The 22,453-nt window shown below is 36.8% G+C and overlaps 2 protein-coding genes across 2 annotated transcripts in view; one reads left to right on the top strand and one right to left on the bottom strand.

Moving 5' to 3' along the window:
- LOC139959744 (uncharacterized) overlaps positions 1-22,453 on the top strand; it is a 178,470-nt gene that overhangs the window by 113,445 nt on the left and 42,572 nt on the right. The gene's annotated exons all lie outside the window — the stretch shown is intronic.
- Positions 9,761-21,715, bottom strand: LOC139959677 (uncharacterized). Its single transcript, XM_071957470.1, has 6 exons — positions 21,645-21,715; positions 20,171-20,392; positions 19,874-20,080; positions 13,249-13,331; positions 12,209-12,291; positions 9,761-11,303 (listed from the first exon to the last, which is right to left on the bottom strand). Exons 1-6 carry the CDS (start codon positions 21,713-21,715, stop codon positions 11,091-11,093), a joined length of 879 nt encoding a protein of 292 aa, XP_071813571.1. The 3' UTR covers positions 9,761-11,090.

The raw sequence follows: 22,453 nt of genomic DNA on the forward strand, positions 1-22,453 counted from the left end.
GTCAAGCATGACGCGCGCTGGTTGGATCTCCCAATACCACCTGTATCGTTGCGTCACCACAAGAATAATGCTATCCACTCGTCTTAAAGCAGCTTATCGCGTTTGTCTGTTATTGTATTATTTCTCGGCCAAAAATAAATGGTTCAAAGGCTAAAATAAAACACACTTTTGTTTCCCTCTTTTTTCTATCTGTAATGACTGATATTAATGCAACAAGACAACATTTACTAAATAGGTCAGCCATGGATGTAGTTGAACAGCAGGAGATTTTACGGTTCAAATACAGCCTAGTGCTTTAATCTCTTTTTATTTAATTGATATTATTTAATTTAATTGAAATGTCCTTGGAAATGAAGAACGAGAGATTCCAAAGTCAGCGTGCTTGGTTTCATGAATACTGTAGTTTGTTTGCTTCAAGAGAGGACACTGTCATATGCTATAACAGGTTTATCAGTAATAAATGTTTTGACGCATGCTCAAAATGAGAGGAACCTGTTGTAGAGAAGAATATTGTCTATGTCAATATAGTACATGTTCTAGGCGTAATACTAGTGGGCATGTAACTTTAACGGCCTAGCCATATATACCGATATTTAATCATAAGCGTCTCTCACACATTTAAACTTGAACACAGATTTACTGATGATACATTGCATTGGAAGGCTTTAGCCGGTTTACAACAGATGCTTAAAACCACTGTTCAAAAGATGAATGAGACCATAAAATACATCAAGCAATCGTCATCCCGCCAACAATCATCATATGATGTAATCGGAGCCCATGATGCTTTGCGCATAATAATAGGTTCAGTGTAGAAGTTGTAATCGTCTGCGCCCTTCCCCTTATTTGACGGGAAGAATTATTTTACATGGTTCATACGAATATCCCATATGAGTTTAGTTATGCGAGGTCGAGATGTCATGAAACGGCGAAGGTGATTAGTTTGCCAAAGATGAGAAAATGCCTTTGCTCTTCGGACCCTAATTATGAACCTTACGGAGAGACAAACATAAAGATCAGAATGTTGAGATGACAATGTGTGTTTGAAGATGGCCAAATGTTAGTACACATTCATATTTTAGATTTGGACCCCAATACCGGTTTCCATGGGGAATCATGCCTCAATAATATATGTAACTTACTTTTTTGTATGAATATAGAATCAGTCATGGATTATTTTCTGTTAACAAAATGGGTTCGAGCAGTACTCTGCTTTCCCCGTAAACAAGTATCGGGCCCCCTTAAAAAGAAGTGCATCGCTACGCCATTGGGTTAGAAAGGTAATTACCGGTTCAGGATAGCTTTGCCCAAATAGTTGTTGTATACGTATATTTATATGGAAAGTGATATCAATAACGTGTAAGCCAAGTGGGTAGTGCGTATAAACCCAACCCAAACAGGAGGGGGTAGAAGTGGTAACGGAGTCAATAGTTCCCTCTTACCCTCAAGTGAAGCCGAAAACGCCAAACCTGAAACCAAAAGTATCAAACGAAATAACTAATATGTGATAGTGAATTCCACTAAATAAACTAGGCGGGTAAACTTGTGAAACATTCTTGTCGATCCCTGACAAAAACTATAATAATTTAGATCAGTCCTTTTAATAGTCCACGGTGGCAGTGGAGTGTTGAAGGTATAAACTAACGATGTAATACGAATATTATAATCCCCTATCCACCTTTCACACACACTCACCCCCTTCCTCTCCCCCTTCCTCTTCCCCCCTTCTCTCTCCCTCTCGCCCTCTCTTTCAAGTGGTATATAAGTCGTTTCTAACCTCGTTTTACTTTGCATTTAATAGCAACTCTACATTTATGAAGTCTGCAGCGATTACGTCAGTATGATTATAATGCTCAGGTTCCATTTTTATACTCTTTACTATATAACAAAATAATTCATAGCAAAATAAGAACATCAACAAAATGGCGCATGCTTGCCACAAGTCGTATTTTGACACTGTTTTAGAAATGAAAACGCAATTAGAACTGATGTGCCTAATGACGGCGATACTGCAGTGCAAAGGTATGCTGAAAGTCGGCACACGAGTTATTAAAACACTGGTCTGAAATGACATGATTAGAATTCCAACGAAGTCTTCCTTCGACAGCAGCCTCTCATACAGAGAACAGGACCTGTCTGACAGACTAGCAGCTTTTACGGCGAGCTGACGTTTTCAACAAATATGATAATTATCAACTTGCTTCGAGGAGGTCTCATGCTTTAGTATTCGCCCTCCTTTTACAGCTTATCGAGGGGAACTGTACTCTTAAGTTCGAATATAGACAACTTATTGATCATTTCAATTGAAAAAGAAGACTTGGTGATTTGACATCTTCATGAGCTAATGTTCAATGTTTTCATTTAAAAATTCAGACTGAAACTGACGTTAAGAAAAAAAAACATTAAATGTTACATAATCCCACGTATTGCACATTGCAAAATATGTCGGTCAAAAAAGGATATAGAAACTACTTTAGCATAAACATGGCCAGACTCAATGCACGAAAGCCAAACAAATCGTACTTTTGTCTTGTCAAAGTACAAACAATGTTGACAAAGCAGTTTACATCAAACTCTGTTGAAAGTTAACATTGTATAGATTACGAACTTTCATTCAATGATATCGGTGAAATCTTTATTATGTCACAACTATATATTTTATATTTGTAGTACTATGTAATAAATCTTAAAACATGTAATTTTCTTTTTGCTTTCTTATTTATTGCGGATAGGCCTCATATATAAGGTCTACATCATATCACATTTAAATTTGTTCCAAAATTTATCATCTCATATAATTCGCTATATCAGAAATAAATATTACACCACATGAAACTTCTAATTAATTTTATCTCGAAGAATTTCAAGCACTACCTCCCCAACATGAAATTCAATGAACAATTTACAAAAACGTACTACATTGTCGAACATGCGTAACTAATGCCAAGAGAGTTGGCTCTGATGTGGTATCTGAAATATATATATATATATATATATATATATATATATATATATATATATATATTCATATATATATATATATATGTATATATATATATTCATATATATATATATATATATATATATATATATACTATAAGAGAAAACCAGAGAAATAAGATATGACTCATAATTAACAAATAAAGAGTAAGTTTTAGAAAATATATTGGAATTTTCGGTCCCCCTGGGACCTTCGTCAGCAATACTTGGCAGTCGATGAAAAGTACAAAATGTAACACAATGAAAGTACTTTGGCACAAAATTAAGTGTTTTAGTATGTTTTTCTTGGGTAACATGGATGGTGTCGGATAGAGGGATGTCGAGGTAGGGAGGGCAAGGAGAGTCGGTTGCTGAAAGAGTGGTATATTGGTCCTTTTTTAAAGAACCCCCACCAGTTTCTACAATGTATAACATAGACAAGGGATATGATGAAATGTGAACACATGTAGTTGCAAAAATAATAGTTCCAGTGGCGTAATATATTAAGTCGGAACTCTTATGAAGCACACAGACTACGATTTTAAAGTGCATTACTTGAATTGTCTCTGACAATAGTTTCTAAGTATCCTTCAAAAGTGTTGGAAGCTTTCCCACTGTATTATGCCCTTTAACGGAATGTGAAATTTTTCTTACGCTCACAGGCACATTCATAATATCCAACCCAACCTCGTGTGAATCCTCAGATTTAAAGAAGGAAACAACTGTGCCATTGTCCAAGTGTTTACACGTTGTACTATAGTATGTGGTTCTTTCTTCTTTATTTCCTTCCAGTATACATATAAAATTTATAGAGAGGTGTCATAAAATACCTCAACAAGAAGAATAACTAATATAAAAGGTGATATTGTTTTAAAGATATCATATCAAATACATTTACGCAAACAAAGGTTAATACATAAAACTATATAACAAACAGACTGCAACAAACATTTTAAGTGCTCGGATGGAATGTATGAAGCAGCACGGTAAATAAATGAGTTGCTGTAAACTTACGTTCGGTATTTTGTGGGGATTTCTTAGACTTCTCCTCGGTTTGTACAGAAGAATTTTTAGTACAGTATTCAAAGGGTGATTCTGATCACTGTAAATCTTATTTGCCATTCTTGTAAACTCAGTTCTAGCAGCAGCATTTACTTTTTCTAAAGGTATATTGTAATCTAAAATTAAATACAGCTGATGTGTATTTAAGAAACTTCATTCTTCTTTCTTTGCTTTCTTGCAATATAAAATGGTACCAGACAGGCACTGCATAGATCACATGTGCCAGGGTAGGATAATAGTATCGAAAACATTTTCCTTAGCATTTTGGTTAAAGGGAGACACAACGTAAGCCACACTAGATACTATATAATACACTTTTTTTAATACCTTGATACATTGCAAGAAAAGTAAGAAAAGTTAAAACTGTCGTTGCTGTATACTCCCAGTACCCAGTTTTTGGAGGTTCTAGCCACCTCAGATTCCTCAATAAGGAAACGTTTCAATCTTAATAGAATGAGACATTCATGTTTTATGCATTTATGGTTTTATTTAAAAAAACAAATTTCCATTATTTGGGGGGGGGGTTGGGCAATAAAGTATTGCGGTCACATGTTCGAACTATGTAATTTACAGAACACTGATAATTTAATTGGTCATTTTCAACAGAGCTCTTAGGAATTGTGCATGATACAGCAGTATCATCGGCATATTTTGTAACAGAAATGTGTGAACTTGACATAATTTCATAAGTATAAATAGTTAATAATATGTGTAAAAGTAAGTTGGCCTGACGTTTCGATCCTAGCAGGATCTTCTTCAATAATATAGCAGATTATGGACCCCCCCCCCCCTTTAAGGCACATCAACCTATATTTCTGATATTTCCGATAACCTTTTATCCAACTTGTCTAGACCATCCTTGAAGAAATTGTGTCAGCCAATGAATAAGCCATGTTTCTTTGATAAATCGTAAAGATCCTTCATTAATTGATTAGGCAAGACATGATGAAACGCAATTGAAAAGTCAAGAAAAAGACCCTTTGTTATAATTCTTTCCTTACAATCTAAATGAGACACTATATCATGGATGAATCAAACGTTTGATATCTACAATACACGGATTCTTCGAGTGGCTAAGCCAGATAAAAAGTAGTTTATAAGTTAGGCTAGTGCAATGCTTGTGATGAGCAAAGCCGTCTACAGCTAAGAGAAACCTTACTTCTTTGGGGAGATGTTACATTTTTAGCGTTTCTTTATATGTGAAACTGAAGACTGCAGGAAGCCTAAGTGAAAATGAGCTAATGTTTGCATGTTTTAATTTTTCATAATACTGGTATTTGTATATTGAACTGTTTACATTCACATTGAAAAGGAGACGGGAAACCAAATATTAAAGTATATCGCCCCACCCCTCGTCATCCCAAGTGGCACTAAGACATCACACATTGGCCAAAAAATAGCCCCATGCCACGACTTTTAGAACCAATTTACTCCCGTACTGTGCAAGATAATGGACTTAGATATTTTAGGGATAATTTCAACACAAGGATCTTGGTGATATAAGTTCATTATGAAGGTTTGGGATTTCTTCCCTTAAGTCCTTAGGAATGGTTAGGCTAACACTAAGAGTTGCTTAAATTAATTAACCTTGGTCTAGGTATTTATAGTCTTCGCGGTTACAATTAAAACTTGAGTGATTTATTCATTTTTTTTTACGAGTTACACCCATTGTCATCAATGTCCATCAGTGACTTACACCACTTGTTTCCTCATTTACACACAGCTCTAATTAAATGTACCGACACTATTACACCGATTCAGTAGAAATAAATAGCGTTAGTTCAGTCTACTGTCTATAGCTACTAGCGCAACAGATACAAGCATCGAATGTACTGCAATCATAACACTAGGCTACTATTCAGGTATATTATTGTTGACCCCACTGGCCATTCTGTATTCACGAGTTATGCTATCGTGTGTGAAATGCTGCATTAATCAATTTAAAGGCGAGGTAGAAATGATAAAGATATTACCTTCCCATCATCCTGGGTGTTTTCAAAAGTCAGTGTGACATGGTTTTTATGTTCGGCTTGTTCCAAAGGGTAACATCGTAGTTATGCAAAAACACATGGTCCTTAGCCGAATTGTGTTACTGAGTGGTTAAAATGACTGACGTATCGTCAGTATGTGAGAACGAGAGCGGGCCTTAGTTGGATATTCGTCAAATATCAGTCAGGAATAGATAAAAACTAAACAGTTTTAGAACTTCTAACCCGGCTCAACGGATTTTTCACCCTCGAAATAAGTAAGAAAAAATATTTAACTCAATTTCGCAAAAAGTGCATATTTGCCACTACGCTAAACGGGGACGACATATTATCAATGAAGTGGTGTGTTGTCGGATTTTTCTTGGTACTACGGGCGAAGGTCATTAATTAAGTTTCGTAACTCATCGGGAAGCGATTAGAGGGGTTGTGAGCATGCGATTTCATGCAGATGGGAACAACTCCACCCCGCCCATGATACGCCCTTAAATGCACTACATGATATTCACAGGAGATGTGTTCAATTCTCCAAACGCATGACGGATTTACTTTTAGATTCATTGTACGATTTACGGTACTAGGTTTGGGGTTACAATTAGCATTCAGATCGGAGTGTATAACATTTTATCTCTGGATGACAGTGTTGCATCGAAGGACATAGGTCTTGTGCAGTTCGCATATAGATCCTGGTCTATTACCGAAATGCGTCATGTTCCCCGACGACTCAGTCGAGTTCGAGTTGGTTTCATAGCACAATTGTACAACTGTTTAAGGCGTTCATTCACACACACGCGTTATATATATATATATATATATATATATATATATATATATATATATATATATATATATATATATATATATATATATATATATATATCTATATCTATATCTATATCTATATATATATATATATATATATATATATATATATATATATATATATATATATATATATATGTATATATACATTAGTGAGAGAGGAAAATGGAAACGTCAAAAATTGAGCTTTCGGTGTAACGGGTCGGGTGAGGCGCACGCCTTTCCGAAATCCTCGATCCGTCACTGGCTACCCTGTGTATATCATAGGGATCAGCGCTGTTATTACCGTATGTCACTGTCCCTCGATCTTTCTCTTCCCGGTGTCTTGGCGGTTTTCTTCTACTCCCTCCTTTTCTCCTTTTTCTCTCTTTTTTCTTTTTCTTTTCCCTTCGTTCTTCTCCTTCCTCCTCTATTTGACCCTTTTCACCCCTCTCTTTTCCCTCTCTGTTCCCTTTTTTCTTCTCCCTTTTGTTCTCTCCTCTTTTTCTTACCCGGGATACGCACGCCCCTAACAACCCTGCCCCCCCCCCCTCCACTGGATATGCGCCTATGAACTCATAACATGGAGAATTCCACTGGTACTCATACGCATGTTGTTGTACTCTTGAAATAATTCTGCTGAGAACTAGTTACTAATTGGTACCTACCAGCATAACAGTTTTGAAGTTAACCTCTTCTTGGATGGTCACGAAGGATATCACAGCAGCATAGAATACATATAAAGCATCTGCTACCTCCAAATTGGCATTTTCCATCTGAACAGAAGAAAAATATTTCAGAGTTATCCGGTAACACAAAATTTCAAATTAAGACAGGAAATATAAAATACTAATATATTACAAATATCAGGTAATTTGCAATTTAAAACAAACAATAAAATTGTTTCTCACTGAATAGCAGGGTATTAACAAAATATTGTAAAATAGCAATATAATTCCCAAGATCCATAGCGACACTTTTTACATTGACACCTTGCCGTATTAAGAACACTATAGAAAGTGCTGAAAAGCCCCAAAAATGGTTTGCATAATTTTATTACTTCCATATTACACTGAATATCATATAGCAAACTAATTTTTATCTACAGCATCTCCAGCAAGGATATCACTCAAGCCAGGTAAACTCCTAACTCGACTCAACTTCATTGATGAGTCACAAAATCTGAAACTGCTCATTTTAGCTTCCACACCGAACGTATCCCGACCCTGCTCTGACACTACACCCTCACACCTCCCTTGACAACAAAATCTCGGATAGAACAGTCTGCAGGGAGTTAAAAGAATTGAGAAATGCCAGATTTGGCACAGGTCAGCTTTAAGAAGATGAGAAAGAGACAAAAGAAAGACAAATACCATAAATCTGATTGTCATACCCAGCTGAATCAGGGGTTGTGAGGGATCAAGACAATCAGAGACACGAATTAATGAGGGTCTTATTATGTGTAGGACCACCAGGCAGTTCCAAATAAACTGTTACAATGTGAAAAAAATAACAACATTTTTATACTACAAACAAACTTTAATTCTAAATTTTCTTGTATGCACAATCCCAGGGAATAATTTAGTGTTCACATTTTGCGTAGCATTTTGGAAAGGTTCTGAATTATTTCTCTCGTTCAAGACTATAGTTCCTGTGTAGTGTGTAGAGACTGCTAAAGATCTTTATAGTTTTAATGCAGCGTGACCAATTGTTGTAGCAGTTGGCGATGCGATACTGTATAAATGATTTCCTGAATTTTTTTTTGCTTCCAGGTATATGACAGGGAATGTGAGTGGGATAGTGGTGGAAAATGTTTGACCTGGTAAAGAGGAATAAGTAAGATAAATGAGCATGGGCATATCTGAAAAACAATAATAATGTAATTTACATATTTTTAACATCTAAAAAGAGGAATTTTCATATAAACTCGACACGAGCGTGGGAAAACTGTTTCTATAAACTAGACAGGAGGGTGTGAGAACAATTTCTACCGAATATTCACCAAATGAAGAATTTCCTGTTGTTCTCTAGTTGTTAATTTCTTCATCCATTTTGCTTCCTGTAATGAATAAACCATTGTCAATGTGTGTTTAATCTTTACCATTACTCACATAGATCTGTTCTCTTTCAACGTATAAGTTTTGCAATTGAAGCAAAGAAAGAAGGCCAAGTATATTGGTAAGGCGAGACTTGAAAATATGAACGGAGAAGTCATGTATTCCTTTGAATACTGAAAAAATGAATTCTATTTGGGGTATCAGGTGATCAATTAAAACAGTTGCATAGAATCCATAGCACTGTAAATTACAGTACTAAATTGAAAGGGATACATTATTTAATTCATGTATATATACCTTTCACGTTTTTTTTCAAAGAACTCGGCTTATGCAAACAACAAACCATATGTAGGCTACAAACAAAACAGCTGTGAGCCAGATATGGCAATCTAAATGTTTGTTTTAATGAAGAATGGCATTTTATTGTTTTTGTATTCATTGAGCTCATAACTTCCAAAATTCTGCTCACACTGACTTTTTTTAAAGATTTCTTTAGTGGGCACTTTTCGGAAAAAGCAGACTTGAACCTCTTTGAATTGAGCAGTTCTATTTGGCTGTTCAGGATCCACCCTCTACATGATAAGTGTCACAGTAGTCTTCAATGTCCTGAAAGGAAAACATGTGTAGTAATATCAATTTAATTTAGTCCAAGCATGATACAGAGGAGTGCAATGGGTGTGTGGATACTGGTGGAGGGTGGGGGGGGGGGTATTGGGACTCGTAAGCCTTAAAAATGAGGGGGGGAATACACAACAGAATAAATACACTTGATAATTAACTTTTACTGACATATTTATTTGTAACTACAAGGTTAAATGTTCAACAGTTGTTAGTATAATGCAACTCATATTTAACACAATACTTGGATTTAAAAAAAAATAGTCAATGTAGAGAATCTTCAAAAAAGTTTGAATGAGATCTTGTATCGTATATATATATATCAGTTAATAGAATAAAAAGATGTCATAATTAGATTTGAAACAGTGAGACCAGGAATACTGCCTTGTTTCATACCATACCCTTGTGCCATCCATTGTACATTAAGAAGCTGACCATATTAACTTAGGATGCAAGTGCTGGTCAGAAATCACCATCAAGGTCCCTGCTTCAAATCTAAATCTAGCCGAAAGTTCTCCTAATGAAATATGTTAACATTATCCAACTAATTGTCTTTTTATCTCTTGCTTAAATAGTATTGTTTATATAGTATTCCTAAGAACCTAATCTTGATAAATTTTTGGCATACTTGGCTTGTGGCTGTCCACATTTTGTCCCGTTGCTAATGCCAGATTGGCCCCCTGTCTATACTAGGGCTACTTTTAATCACTCAGAGATACATAGAAATACACATAGATAGGGATCCACAGGGAGCTAAAACCATTTAAGGATGCAACATATCTCAAAGAATACATTAAAGTAAAATTTTCTGCTAAGAAATCTATCAATCAATCTATCAGTGATGAGGTGAAAACAATCCTTAAAATGTATGTGACAGAAACAAAGGAAACCTCTCTATGAATTATACATAACACTATACAATCCATGATACGCAATTGACAAAGAGCCTATGCAATATTTCGAGGGTCGGTTAACGGAAGTATGTGCTCATTTACCTTCTTTTCCTCTTAAATTGTCTTAATGCAATCTTCACAATTACACAATACTCAAATTTTAAGTTAAGGTTTAAAAATACTAAAGGTGCCTTTACCCACATTTGGTAAAACTGGCGCAAATGTTACAATTTGGGTTACAGCCCGTTCCACCTGCAGGCTGTAATCCTTTGTCTCCTTATGGTCAATTGCATCAATAGCTTGATTTGCAGTAAATGCCGGCTCTTCATCCCCATTTGTTTCTAACTTATGATAATGATCCACCTGGAATGCAGGCATTCCACCAAGCTAAAGCAGCAAGTTCAGTTGTTTAATCCACTTAACACTTTCCATTAACAAAGGTAACAGGTTAACTGTAAAGCAGAATTCTTTTATAATATGGAGGATCAATAATGATGCAGAAAATCGTTGAATGACACCCGAAAGAGCAACATGCTTTAATCTTGACTGACGTGTGTGGGAAACCTACGGCCTCCCAGATGATAGGAACCTTTACTTCTGATGGGGTCGCTCTCGTGCACCTGATCCTCTTTCCTCTGCAGTAAAGGGCATAACATGCGTTTATCCTCCATCCATATACCAGTCATGAATATCCATCATCTTCGATTCCCTCCTCCTGACATCCTTTGCATTTGATCTTTTATGTAGGCTTCTATAGCCGCACTCTGTTTCTCGTCGAACGTCTTCCTCTCGTATAGAGTCATGACTTTCCGTTTCTTGTACTTGGATGAACTGCTTGCTTGGAGTTTGACAAGAGCAGTAGCATTCTTTGATAGCATTGCACTCAGATGAAGTTGCTTCTTACCGCTCTTTAAATTTTCGAAGAACAAATAAATAATAATAATAATAATGGCTTACCAGCAACATATGACTTAACCACCAACGATGAATCTGATCAGAGAGTTACCAAAGTACAGAGGTCACTCGTATTCAAACATTATTTTTGCTTGGTGACCCCAGTTCTCACCTTCTTGAGCTTCGCAACCCTCTAGCAGATGTTAGGAAGCTGCTTTATGGGGAGAAGGTAACCACTACCTTTTGAGAAAGTTTATATGACTATGAAGATGCTAAGTTGCAAAATAGTGTTGAAATTTGCAACTTTTGTTTTCAAGCAATTTGTGTTCAAGACTTTCCACCTTTTTCTTTGCCTCGAATAGCAGCAATTTCAGTTTGTTTTTGCTTTGTTTTTGATGAACCTCCAAAATCGTTTGATGACGCTAACAGGGGTAGCGACCCCACCTTGAATACCAGGGGCGTATGTCACTGATTAAACCAAAATAGCAAGGACACTACTTGGTTTAATTGGACATGCGAAATTAAGGTATGTCACATTTAAAAATCTTGAGCTAAGAGCAACAAGATCTTAAGATGAAGTTTTCATGTTGCAGTAGGTTCTCTTTGTGGGTCACTTGTGATTTGATGGTCAGTAAACAACTTCTTTGTTGCCTAACAGGCAATATGTATCTTTATCAAAACTCCACATATTCAGGTGATACCGCTGCAAGCCATTTCTTCTTGTTTATGGAATTGTACCATATGTAATATGTGATTAATACACCATTTGAACTGTCAAGAAACATGAATCCATGTGAACCATTTTATCATTTCATACATAAAAAGAAATATTCTTAATCTATCACATAATAAGTTTAGTTTGCAGCACTAGTTAATGCCAATTAAAAGCCATAGTAACTTTTTCTGGTTTCAAACTCACCTTTTCTACTGTGGCTTTCCCTCCTCTGGGTTTGGCTGTAAACTGTGGAGGACATCTTGCCACATCACCAAAAGCTATTTTTTCTAGAAGTGAATATGAAGGCATAAATATGAGGTTAAACTTTACATTACTGATAGTAAAAACTTGATACAGTTAACTTTTGCAAACATAATATCTTCCCTTAGTCCTCTCTTTGTCTCTCTACAGTGTATCTCCTACCTCCCCTCTCCCCCTGTTGGTGTCTTTCTTCGCTCCATCCCTTGTCTACTAATCCTCTTACATCTATCTCTTCTGTGTTCACCCTGCTCATTAACCTGTCTGTATTCTCTGCTTGTATTTGTCCCTTCTGTTACTGTTACTTGTCATTCAGCCTCTGAAGAATATCGTGCTAGGATCGAAACGTCAGGCCAACTTTTACACAAACATAATATATCTTTAGATTTAATGACTGTACCAGAAATAGAAAACATGACATTGCAAAGATATTTTTTTTCTTAAACAGAATTGGCATTATCTTGCTGTAGTGGTTTTCATGATTATTACCAGTTTGACAAATTTTTTAACTTTTGCAACTTTATTTAGTGCCTGGGTTCAAGCTAGGCATATATATGTCCTAATAATGACACGTATGGTTAAAAGCTCTTGTAAAACTTACAGACATTTCCTTCCATGTTTTAATATAAATCATGATAAAATTAAAAAAAAATAAATAAAAGCAGGGGACAATTAAAGTGTTTTGAATTTGGTAAAGCAAGTTTTATGTTACTGAATCCTGTTGACAGTAGAATAATGAAGATACTACAAATCTGTGGATTCAAAATTCTTTGCAATTGTGCAATAATTTCACGAACTTGCTTTACCAGGTAAATTATTAATAGCACAGCAGTCTTTTGTCACCAATCACCTCCATTACTTTCAAAATAGAAGCTTGCGTGCAGTACTGTTTATGGAATTTAAAAGTAAAATGTAAATAGAAATGAAGATAAGTTAAATATCTTGATCATCTTTACATGAACTTCATTAAATATAATATGTTCTACCTGTGAAAAAGTCTTTTTCCAACTGATCTAGATTCTTTTCTATCTTCTTGTGTTCGGCTTTCTTCTTTAGTAGCGCCAGTCTTCTGCAGAATACAGAAAAGTGATACAAAAAGTTAAAGTTTTACAACATATGATGTCTTCAGTTAAGGAGAAGGCAATATCTGAAGGTCATGACTGCCTTACAGAGAACTACTTGAGGCAAAAGCTTGGCATAATTTGAAAATTGCTGTATTTTTCCCCTGTTGTTTCACTGTTAACATTTAACAAATCTGCTAACTGGAAGAGACCTATGTTAAAGTCTCAATGTGTGTTTGCCAAATTTTAACTTCGACCTTTCCAGCTTACTGCCCTAAATAGCTCAGTGAAAATAACACCATTTTATGCAATTTTCATATTAATAATCATTATCTTTATTGAGTTATCTGTCGTTAAACATTTGGAGCTGAATAAACTATGCCAGAATTTTTAACGAGCCCGTAGCTTCTTCAAACTTCAATAAAAATTTGCAAGCCCTGTCCAACAGCTCATGCGCCAATCAAATCTCTCAGTTTTGTTTACGACCGTCAGGCTAGGCTTACTTTCACTTTTGTGGTAAGCCTATTTTAGGTCAAATTCTCTTGAATAGTTTCTTTCTTTCGGTCTTACCGATGTAGCTTGTGAAATTGTGTCATTTCCTTCCATTGCAAGGAATAAACAGGTGTTTTCAGACGTTTCCTCCGTGAAATTGGGTAAAAAATTGGACAATACGAGTATTATAGGAATACATAATTTGTGTAATGAAGATGCTGATATGGGTGGTCGCAGTGATTTGACAGTAAATCGTTCGCACCATAAGGGTTACAGAAATTAAATTTCTTTCTTTTTGATTGCGATAGGTTTTCTCCATTAAACCCACCTGGTCAGAGTGCATTTAGAATAAGAAACATTGAATCTGCTACGGAAATTTTTTTCCGAAATTCATCAACAAACACGTATTAAGCTGTTAGCTTAAAACAGGAACACATACAGATAAACAACTAGTTTTAAGACAATTTTAAGCAGAAAATTTAGTAAAATGGGTTATTTTATTAGCAAAATTTCCACTCAAATGGAGGCATCGTTTACATAGCGGAGCGGCAATAGGTTCGTACGGTACAATATACTGTAGACAATGCAAGCAGCTTGCCGATTCCGTAATACAATTTAATCGTAAGATACCGCAAACTGAACAGAAGAATAGACCTAAAAGATGCCTCATGCGTGATATGTGACGGGGAAATGGCTTACGTTACTGTCAACGAATTACCAAAAAGACACTAAAAATAATCGAACAACTACGAGAAGACGCTGACCCGAATCGACCAGGGTAGCATATACATGACTAAGCTTCACCTGAACATAGTAATTACTCATTTTAATATCCAAAAGTACAAACACAGAAAAAGTATCCTTTCAATCAGGGGCGGCGATCTGTTTCAAATATTGGGGGGGGGAGGGTGGGACATTTGCTTGGATGCAGCCGAATTACTATCAAAGCGGAGCGCCACCATTGGTTGGCGCACAGCGTACAAGAACATTTCTGGTTTTGATAGCCCCCCAGATCACCGGAAATGGCACTTCTCGGGCTCGAAAATGACCAACCAGATGTACACTTTTGCCTGAGAACCAAGTTTTTCCCAATAGTTTTTTGTTCATTCATAACCTTTTTTCAAGATTGTCACCAGTCACACATCATGTTCGACCTCATTGCATCTCCTGTGGATCATTGCTTTTGTAGGTTATTCTACGTAACGCTACACAATACCCGTCAGCCCCACTTTTCAAGGTTTTAAGCCCATTATTTGTTCAGAATTTGAATAATAAATTCACTTCAAAACATACCCATAATGTTGCACCAAATTTCATCTATGGACAACCAATATAGAAAAGCCCCCCCCCCCCCCAACCCCTAATAGACCGGTCAAAATTGCACGAGTAGAGGGAAGTATGATGAAGAATGTTGGTCAAGGAATTTTCGAAAATTCAAACACAGTTAAATTATTGGTGTACAAATATTAAAACCTCTTATAACGGCTACTATAAAACTTCGATATCATAAAAAAAAACCAAAAAATATGCTCGAGGGGGAGGGCGGTTTCCACCCTTCACCCCCCCCCTCCCTTGGCTACGCACCTGCGGTTAGAAATCTTGTAGGAAACAGGCCAAATGGAAACCCAGTGAACCCATATCGATGTGGATCATATATATGATTGTACGTACTTACACTCATACACAAGATGCAAACCAAATTTCATTACGGATGCAGTCCGTCTAGCTATTCATTTCGAGAAAAAAAGTAAAAACTACTTTCGGTCATATATAGTAACAAATTGTGACACGGTTAGACAGGCGCCTTGCGAGGAATTTGCCAAGGGAGGGACAAAGCTTGTACCCAGACATTCTAATTGTAGCGCCACCATAAGTTGTCGCGAAGCGCAAAAGAAAATTTTCGCCGAAAATGCCCCCAGATCGCTGGAAATGGCACTTCCCAGGCCTTGTAAGTTGCATCTAAGCATTTTCTATTTTGAAATTACTAGCGATATCATAAAAAAATACAAAACATATGCTTAAAAAAAAACTATGCCACCAAATATTGGGGAGGGGGGGGGATATTAGATACTATATCGCCCAACCTAAAATATTGGGGGGGACATGTCCCCCCGCCCCCCCCCCCCATGATCGCCGCCCATGCTTTCAATAAACAAAATTTAGCAGTGAATATCCAAATCCACGTTTCTCGTTCAATCCTGGGCGAAATACTACCGTGACTCTGTGTAATTCCAAAGAGTTACTGTAGGTCTAGTCGAAACAGGCCTTGACCAGTAACATCCCACAATCACAAGACAGTCACTAACGAAATAAAACGTCCGATCACTACATAGAACCGTTTTCATTCAACTCCTTGGACCATGCAGATGCCGGAATAAACACAACGGACAATATAAGACATGTATCACGAACTCACGATACTGGAATACAACAAATGAAATAGATAAATGCGATGAAATCCTAACATGACTATTTACACATGCTGTGAGCCAACCTCCGCGAGAGTTGTAACTCACTACATGTACTAACAATGCTACCCTAGGCACGGTATATACCACCATGGAGCTATAAACATGATACCACTGACCTCAATGGTATATACACGGTCATCTCTTACAGTAAATATTATACTGTCAATTGCGTGATATAATGTTACATGTAAGGACGTCCAGGGCGTGTTTACGAGGAGACTTGAAAGGGTCAATTTCACATTAGCTATGCCCGACACAGCTGTCGACAGTATTTAATTTTCGCAGAATGAGACATTTGCAGCATGCACAGAGGCAGGGTCATGCATGTGGACTCACGGGCATGAGATACATCGGGTGCTGAAAAATCTTTCCGCGTGGATCTCACAAAATTGATCCAAAGTCTACGGCGTTTTACGTCGGTCCTTCTACTCAGAAAGCTAAAAAAGCTGATGCTTTTGTTGGCTGAGGTATAACTGCAACCTCCAACAACACAGAATTGTGGCATTTCGGGGGAAAAGGGAGTAATATCGTTGATGTTTTTGGCAGCTCAAGTATACAACTTTTCACACTAAAAGTATTGTTGTGAGTGAGGTATACCAACAGTGACGTCACATGGTCACCTGATATCTTAGGAATGTTTCAGGAATGTCTGAAATAGGTTTCCTAAAAAGCTGATTTTTCTTCCCATTGTTTATGTATTTAACGTCCGAAATTGGTAAATTTAATTACAGCAAATGTAATTGGAGTGAGTTAAGGATTACATACATGCAAAATGGTGGGATTTTATGTTCATAGAAAAGTCTCCATAGTTGGTCTTTAACATAAACCATAGAGCAGTATGAGTGAACTTGATGATATATAACATAGAGTTAGCATAGACCATACAGCAGTACGAGTGAACTTGATGATATATAACATAGAGTTAGCATAGACCATGTAGCAGTATGAGTGAACTTGATGATATATAACATAGAGTTAGCATACATAGACCATGTAGCAGTATGAGTGAATTTGATGGGAAAGGAAACAAAATCATGAAATGGAAACCATTGCTTTAATGAAGATGGAAATATAACTGGTAATTAGGTATTTTTGGTTCCTTGCTAAAAGCAAAGGAACCTATGTATTCAGGTTGGCGTGTGTGTGTGTGTATGTGTGTGTGTGTGCGTGTGTGTGTGTGTGTGTGTGTGTGACGCTTTAGCTTGTATGCACGATAACTCAACAAGGGATTGACTGATCATGATCAAACTTGGTGGGTGGGTGGCCCATAGTGAGTAGATGAACCCTATTGTTTTTGGTGCCCACAAAGGTCACCAAAGGTCAGTTATGGTCCAAAAACCCAAAATACTAAAACTGCAATAACTCCCAATGCCAATGTGCGACAAGGTTGATATTTTGGGACAAGTTGTGAACTGGTTAGGGGAACATTTTGAAACTTAACGGTCAAGTGATCTGAGGTCACCAAAGGTCAATTAATGTTAAAAAACTAGTATTTTTGCGATAACTTGAGAACGAATTGTCCGTTAGGGTTGGGAGTTGCTTCAGTGTAATCCAATTGTCGACCCACATCTGGGTGACCCTTGACCTCAATTTGACCTCTGGTGACCTTTTCATGTTTTGGGGATTTTTACAGTTTCGATGCTATTTTCAGATGTCAAAGGTACCTTCCGATCATAAATATCGATAGGTTGACCCCCGTGTGACCTTTGTGTGCGAACTTATATGGGGTCAAAGTTTTCGGTCGGAGTTAGGATGGCTGTACAGACTTGTCGTGTTGATTTTTGGAATCAGCAGATCAAACTACATTTGAAACCAAGGTCAAAAGGTCAAAGGTCACATTAGAAAAAATGTGCTTAGTTTGGGAGAAAACGGGCGAAAAAGAAAATGTTTGGTTTTGATGGTAGATTTGGATATCAAAGGTACCTTCCGATCAAAAATGTCAATTGGTTGACACCCGGGTGACCTTTGTGTGTAAAGTTATACAAGGTCAAAGTTAATTTTCAGACATTTAATGCAATAACTTCCAGTGCCAAGGTGTAACAAGGTTGATATTTTGGGACAAGTTGCAAATGGTATAGAGGAATATTTTCAAACTTAACGGTCATGTGATCCGAGGTCATCAAAGGTCAATTAATGTTAAAAAACTAGTATTTTGGGTGAGAAAATGGGCAAAGAAAAAACTGTTTGAATTTTTACAGTTTTGATGCTATATTCACGTCTCACCAATCAAAAATGTCAATAGGTTTACCCCAGGTGACCTTTGTGTGTGAAGTTATATGAGGTCAAAGTTAATTTTCAGACATTTAATGCAATAACTCTCAGTTCCAAGGTGTGACATGGTTGATATTTTGGGACAAGTTGCAAATGGTATAGGGGAATATTTTCAAACTTAACGGTCATGTGATCCGAGGTCACCAAAGGTCAATTAATGATAAAAAACTAGTATTTTTGTGATAACTTGAGAACGAACTGTCCGTTAAGGTTGGGAGTTGCTTCAATGTAATCCAGTTGTCCACCCGCATCTGGGTGACCCTTGACCTCAATTTGACCTCTGGTGACCTTTTCATGTTTTTGGGATTTTTACAGTTTCGATGCTATTTTCAGATATCAAAGGTACCTTCTGATCATAAATGTCAATAGGTTGACCCCCGTGTGACCTTCGTGTGCGAAGTTATACGAGGTCAAAGTTAAAAAATATTAATGAGGTCACAGGTCAAACGTGAAAAACTCCCAAGTTGCAATAACTTGGCTACTATTTATTGGAATTTCGTTAAACTTGGTATGATGATATTGGTAGATAGTCTCCACACACTGATGTGTGTTGCAATTGATATCATGCATGTTTATAAGGGGGGGGGCTAGCATTATTTCGTTATGAAAAGTTTGTATGCACAATAACTCAACAAGGGAATGACCAATCATTACCATACTTGGTGAGTGGGTGGCCCATAGTAAGTAGATTAACCCTGTTGATTTTGGTGCTCATATCATGAATATTAATGAGGTCATGGGGTCAAACGTGAAATACTCCAAATTGCATTTACTTGGCTACTATTACTAGTCGGAATTTCGTCAAACTTGGTATGATGATAATGGTAGATAGTCTTCACACACTGATGTGTGTTGCAATTGATATCAGGGCTTAGCATTACTTTGGCAACAAAGTTTGTGAGCATAAATTACTGTTGTTGTTTTAGGGCTTTGTTAGAAATTTCCCTATGAATGGAACTAATGAACAGCAGCAAGGAACCATGAAATGTTTTCATTCTGGTTAACTATTATCAAATCGCTAAAATGTACAACCATGACAAAAGAAACATAACTTGTCTCTCCTCCCTATTATGTTGAAAATATGACCAAAGTGTGTCATATTGTGACACAACAACGACATGATCTTAAACAACTCAACAAACCTTGGTTCAAAATTTCCATACTTCAAAAGTTAAACTTTGAAAAGTCATAAAACTTGCACATTTATCTTTAGAATATAGTAAATCTAAACTTGCAGGGAAAATAATCAGATGAGGAATAATTCAAGACCAAAACTAACTACGAATTTTTAAAAATTATTTTGTGATTGTATTTACCTCTTGTTACTGTCCGATACTTTCGTTTTTCGATCGCTGTATTCATCGTGACTATTTACAAGTATTTTCATCCTCTCTTCTCTTATTTTCTTATTTGCCGATGACGAAACTCTCTGGACGAATGCATCCAATTTTTCACCTTCCTCAGGATAAGTAACTGGCTTAATTCCCACTACATTAAAAAAAAGTTCCAAGAACAATAGAAATCTATGGAATAATTGGTATTTTAAATCATGATGATGTATTGATGACAAATCTGATCACATGGCTTGTTTGTCACGATGTTTGCATACTCACAAACATTTGTTTACATGCTCATCTAAAAACAAAAACAATTTACCTTCTTCCAATGCAGCTATTTCAATTTTTCTCTTCTCTGCCTTCTCCCTTTTCTTTTCTGCTTTTGTTTTCTTTGCATCTTCAATAGTTCCCAGCATCGACTTGAAACTATTAGGCGCAGATTGTTCTCCAGGATTAATAGGTGCCACATCCTGTTTCTCTTCCCATCGCTTTTGCTCGCTGTAAAAGAAAACCGAACTAGTCAATGTTCACGGAACATTTGGGAACACATACAGAGTGAATGCACGCTACCATCTGTATGTGTAATATCATAGACACAAATTACATGTATGCAAATTATAAGAAAACAAAAGGTAAAGACTGCATACTTGCCAACGCTGCCAGTTTAACGAGGTGTCTTCCAGTTTTTAAAGGCAATCTCACACTCTCCTGATTTTATGGGGTAATCTCAAACCTCAATTTTTTTATTTTATCAGAAATGGGTCTGCATTAGGAACGTTGAGTAAATCCACTTTCTTTCAAGACATAATTATGTCTGTTCTAAAGTGCTAGGGTTAGGGTGACAATTAACTTTAATTACCTTTAATGTCTTCTGTATAGACTACAACTATAGCACGCTCTCATGGAAAAGTTTCTTGAGATTACATAATCGACCTGCCTTGGTCGTAAAATGACCTCTTTTGACCAATTACTCTGCAACAACTGCCACATATTTTTTCTTGTGTGAGGGTCTTTGTGTGAACGCTGTATGATAAACTACACTGTAGACATGAACATATTTCCACACAGTGTTTACACAAATAACCTAATGGTGTTAAGAAGCTATGCAGGCTAATCTTAGACTGCCTGAGGTGGATTTACAACTGTGGCAGGTCGATTACGTAATCACAAAACTTTCCTAGCTATAGCGTGCTGTAATTGGAACCAATAAAGCAGATCTTTAACATAGCCTACAATAGTGCAGAGGTGATGTATAAATTTCAAAATAGATTCTATGTTCCTTTACAGATACTTAAAAAATATTTTCAAAACTTTCTTAACATTTAACTCGCATAGAAAACGATTGGGTTCAATGATGGGTCGTTCTCATTATAATGCAAGGCTTTTCAATGAAGTTTTCGACAGAGTTTGTGTAGCCCGCCACGGGATTGCTTGAGACTTAGAAATTATTTTCATACTTTCTCAGTAAACTCGCATAACAATAGACTTCTTCTCAATGGTACCAACGTAGCCACTCACGGGGAAACCTTTGGAAAACTCGACGTACACACTCGATTTGAGCGGGTATTTTACAACAACCGCAAAACCCTAACGACCTAGCATCGTTGAGTGCAAAGACAGCTACAAAACAATGGGATACAGGGTAGGGTAAATCAATTCCACGAAAAATTACAACGTTCGAACTCCCTAAAATGAGGTTTCAGTAAAATTAGCTTCACCATCAGATGGGCCATGAACAAATCTTAATTACCGGACACGTTTACCTCTTCTGGGTCCCGTGAGAAAGGGGTCAATCGCTTTGATCCTCTTGTGTTTACCCATTTTAAGTAGTGTATATTCCAAACTTGGCTAGTTCCAGCTAAACTTAGTTCACTAAGTATACATCTGCCGCTGGTACATGCGATTCCAGTCCAGTCGTCTCGTATGTCCAAGCAAGGTCGGCATGGCCCTAAACACTGAGGGTTCCAACTCAGAAGTTCTGGTCTTTCCTTGGTCCTATTATGGTCTTTCCTTGGTCTTGAAGTTGGGGCTCGTACAAAGAAGTACCTTAACTAACATCTAGTGTTTTTAGTTTTATAACATAGGATAATTCTTCCCTCATTTTGAATTTTTATTTTAAATTAGCCACAGAATCGATGGAGTATTATATTTTGTCGACATGCATAAAGTAAGTATAAAACACTCGAGATTTAGAGAGTTTCGCAACAACTAAAAAATTGAGGTAGCATATCACATACAAGGATACTATTCACCCCAACTGTGTCATAAACGATGCTGTCAAGCATAAAGAACGGGATTTTATTCAACCCTTTGTAATGAACTCATCGGTTATAGGCCTCAATAATGAGGTCATAGTTTGTCATTTCCATTAGTGTTTCTTTGGATTTTGTGGGTGTCATGATGCAGGGAGCTACCAGCTCCCGCATGCATCATGTAACATTTCTTTCTGGGCGACAAATTTGTCTAAGTAAAAATGCAACGTGTCTCACTTTGATCTGAGAGTGCCATATTTTGAACAGTAGGCCTGTACTAGGTTGGTAGATTTGTTGAACACTGAAC

This window comes from Apostichopus japonicus, chromosome 19 (genome assembly GCF_037975245.1).
Source record: "Apostichopus japonicus isolate 1M-3 chromosome 19, ASM3797524v1, whole genome shotgun sequence".
Taxonomy (NCBI): Eukaryota; Metazoa; Echinodermata; class Holothuroidea; order Aspidochirotida; family Stichopodidae; genus Apostichopus; species Apostichopus japonicus.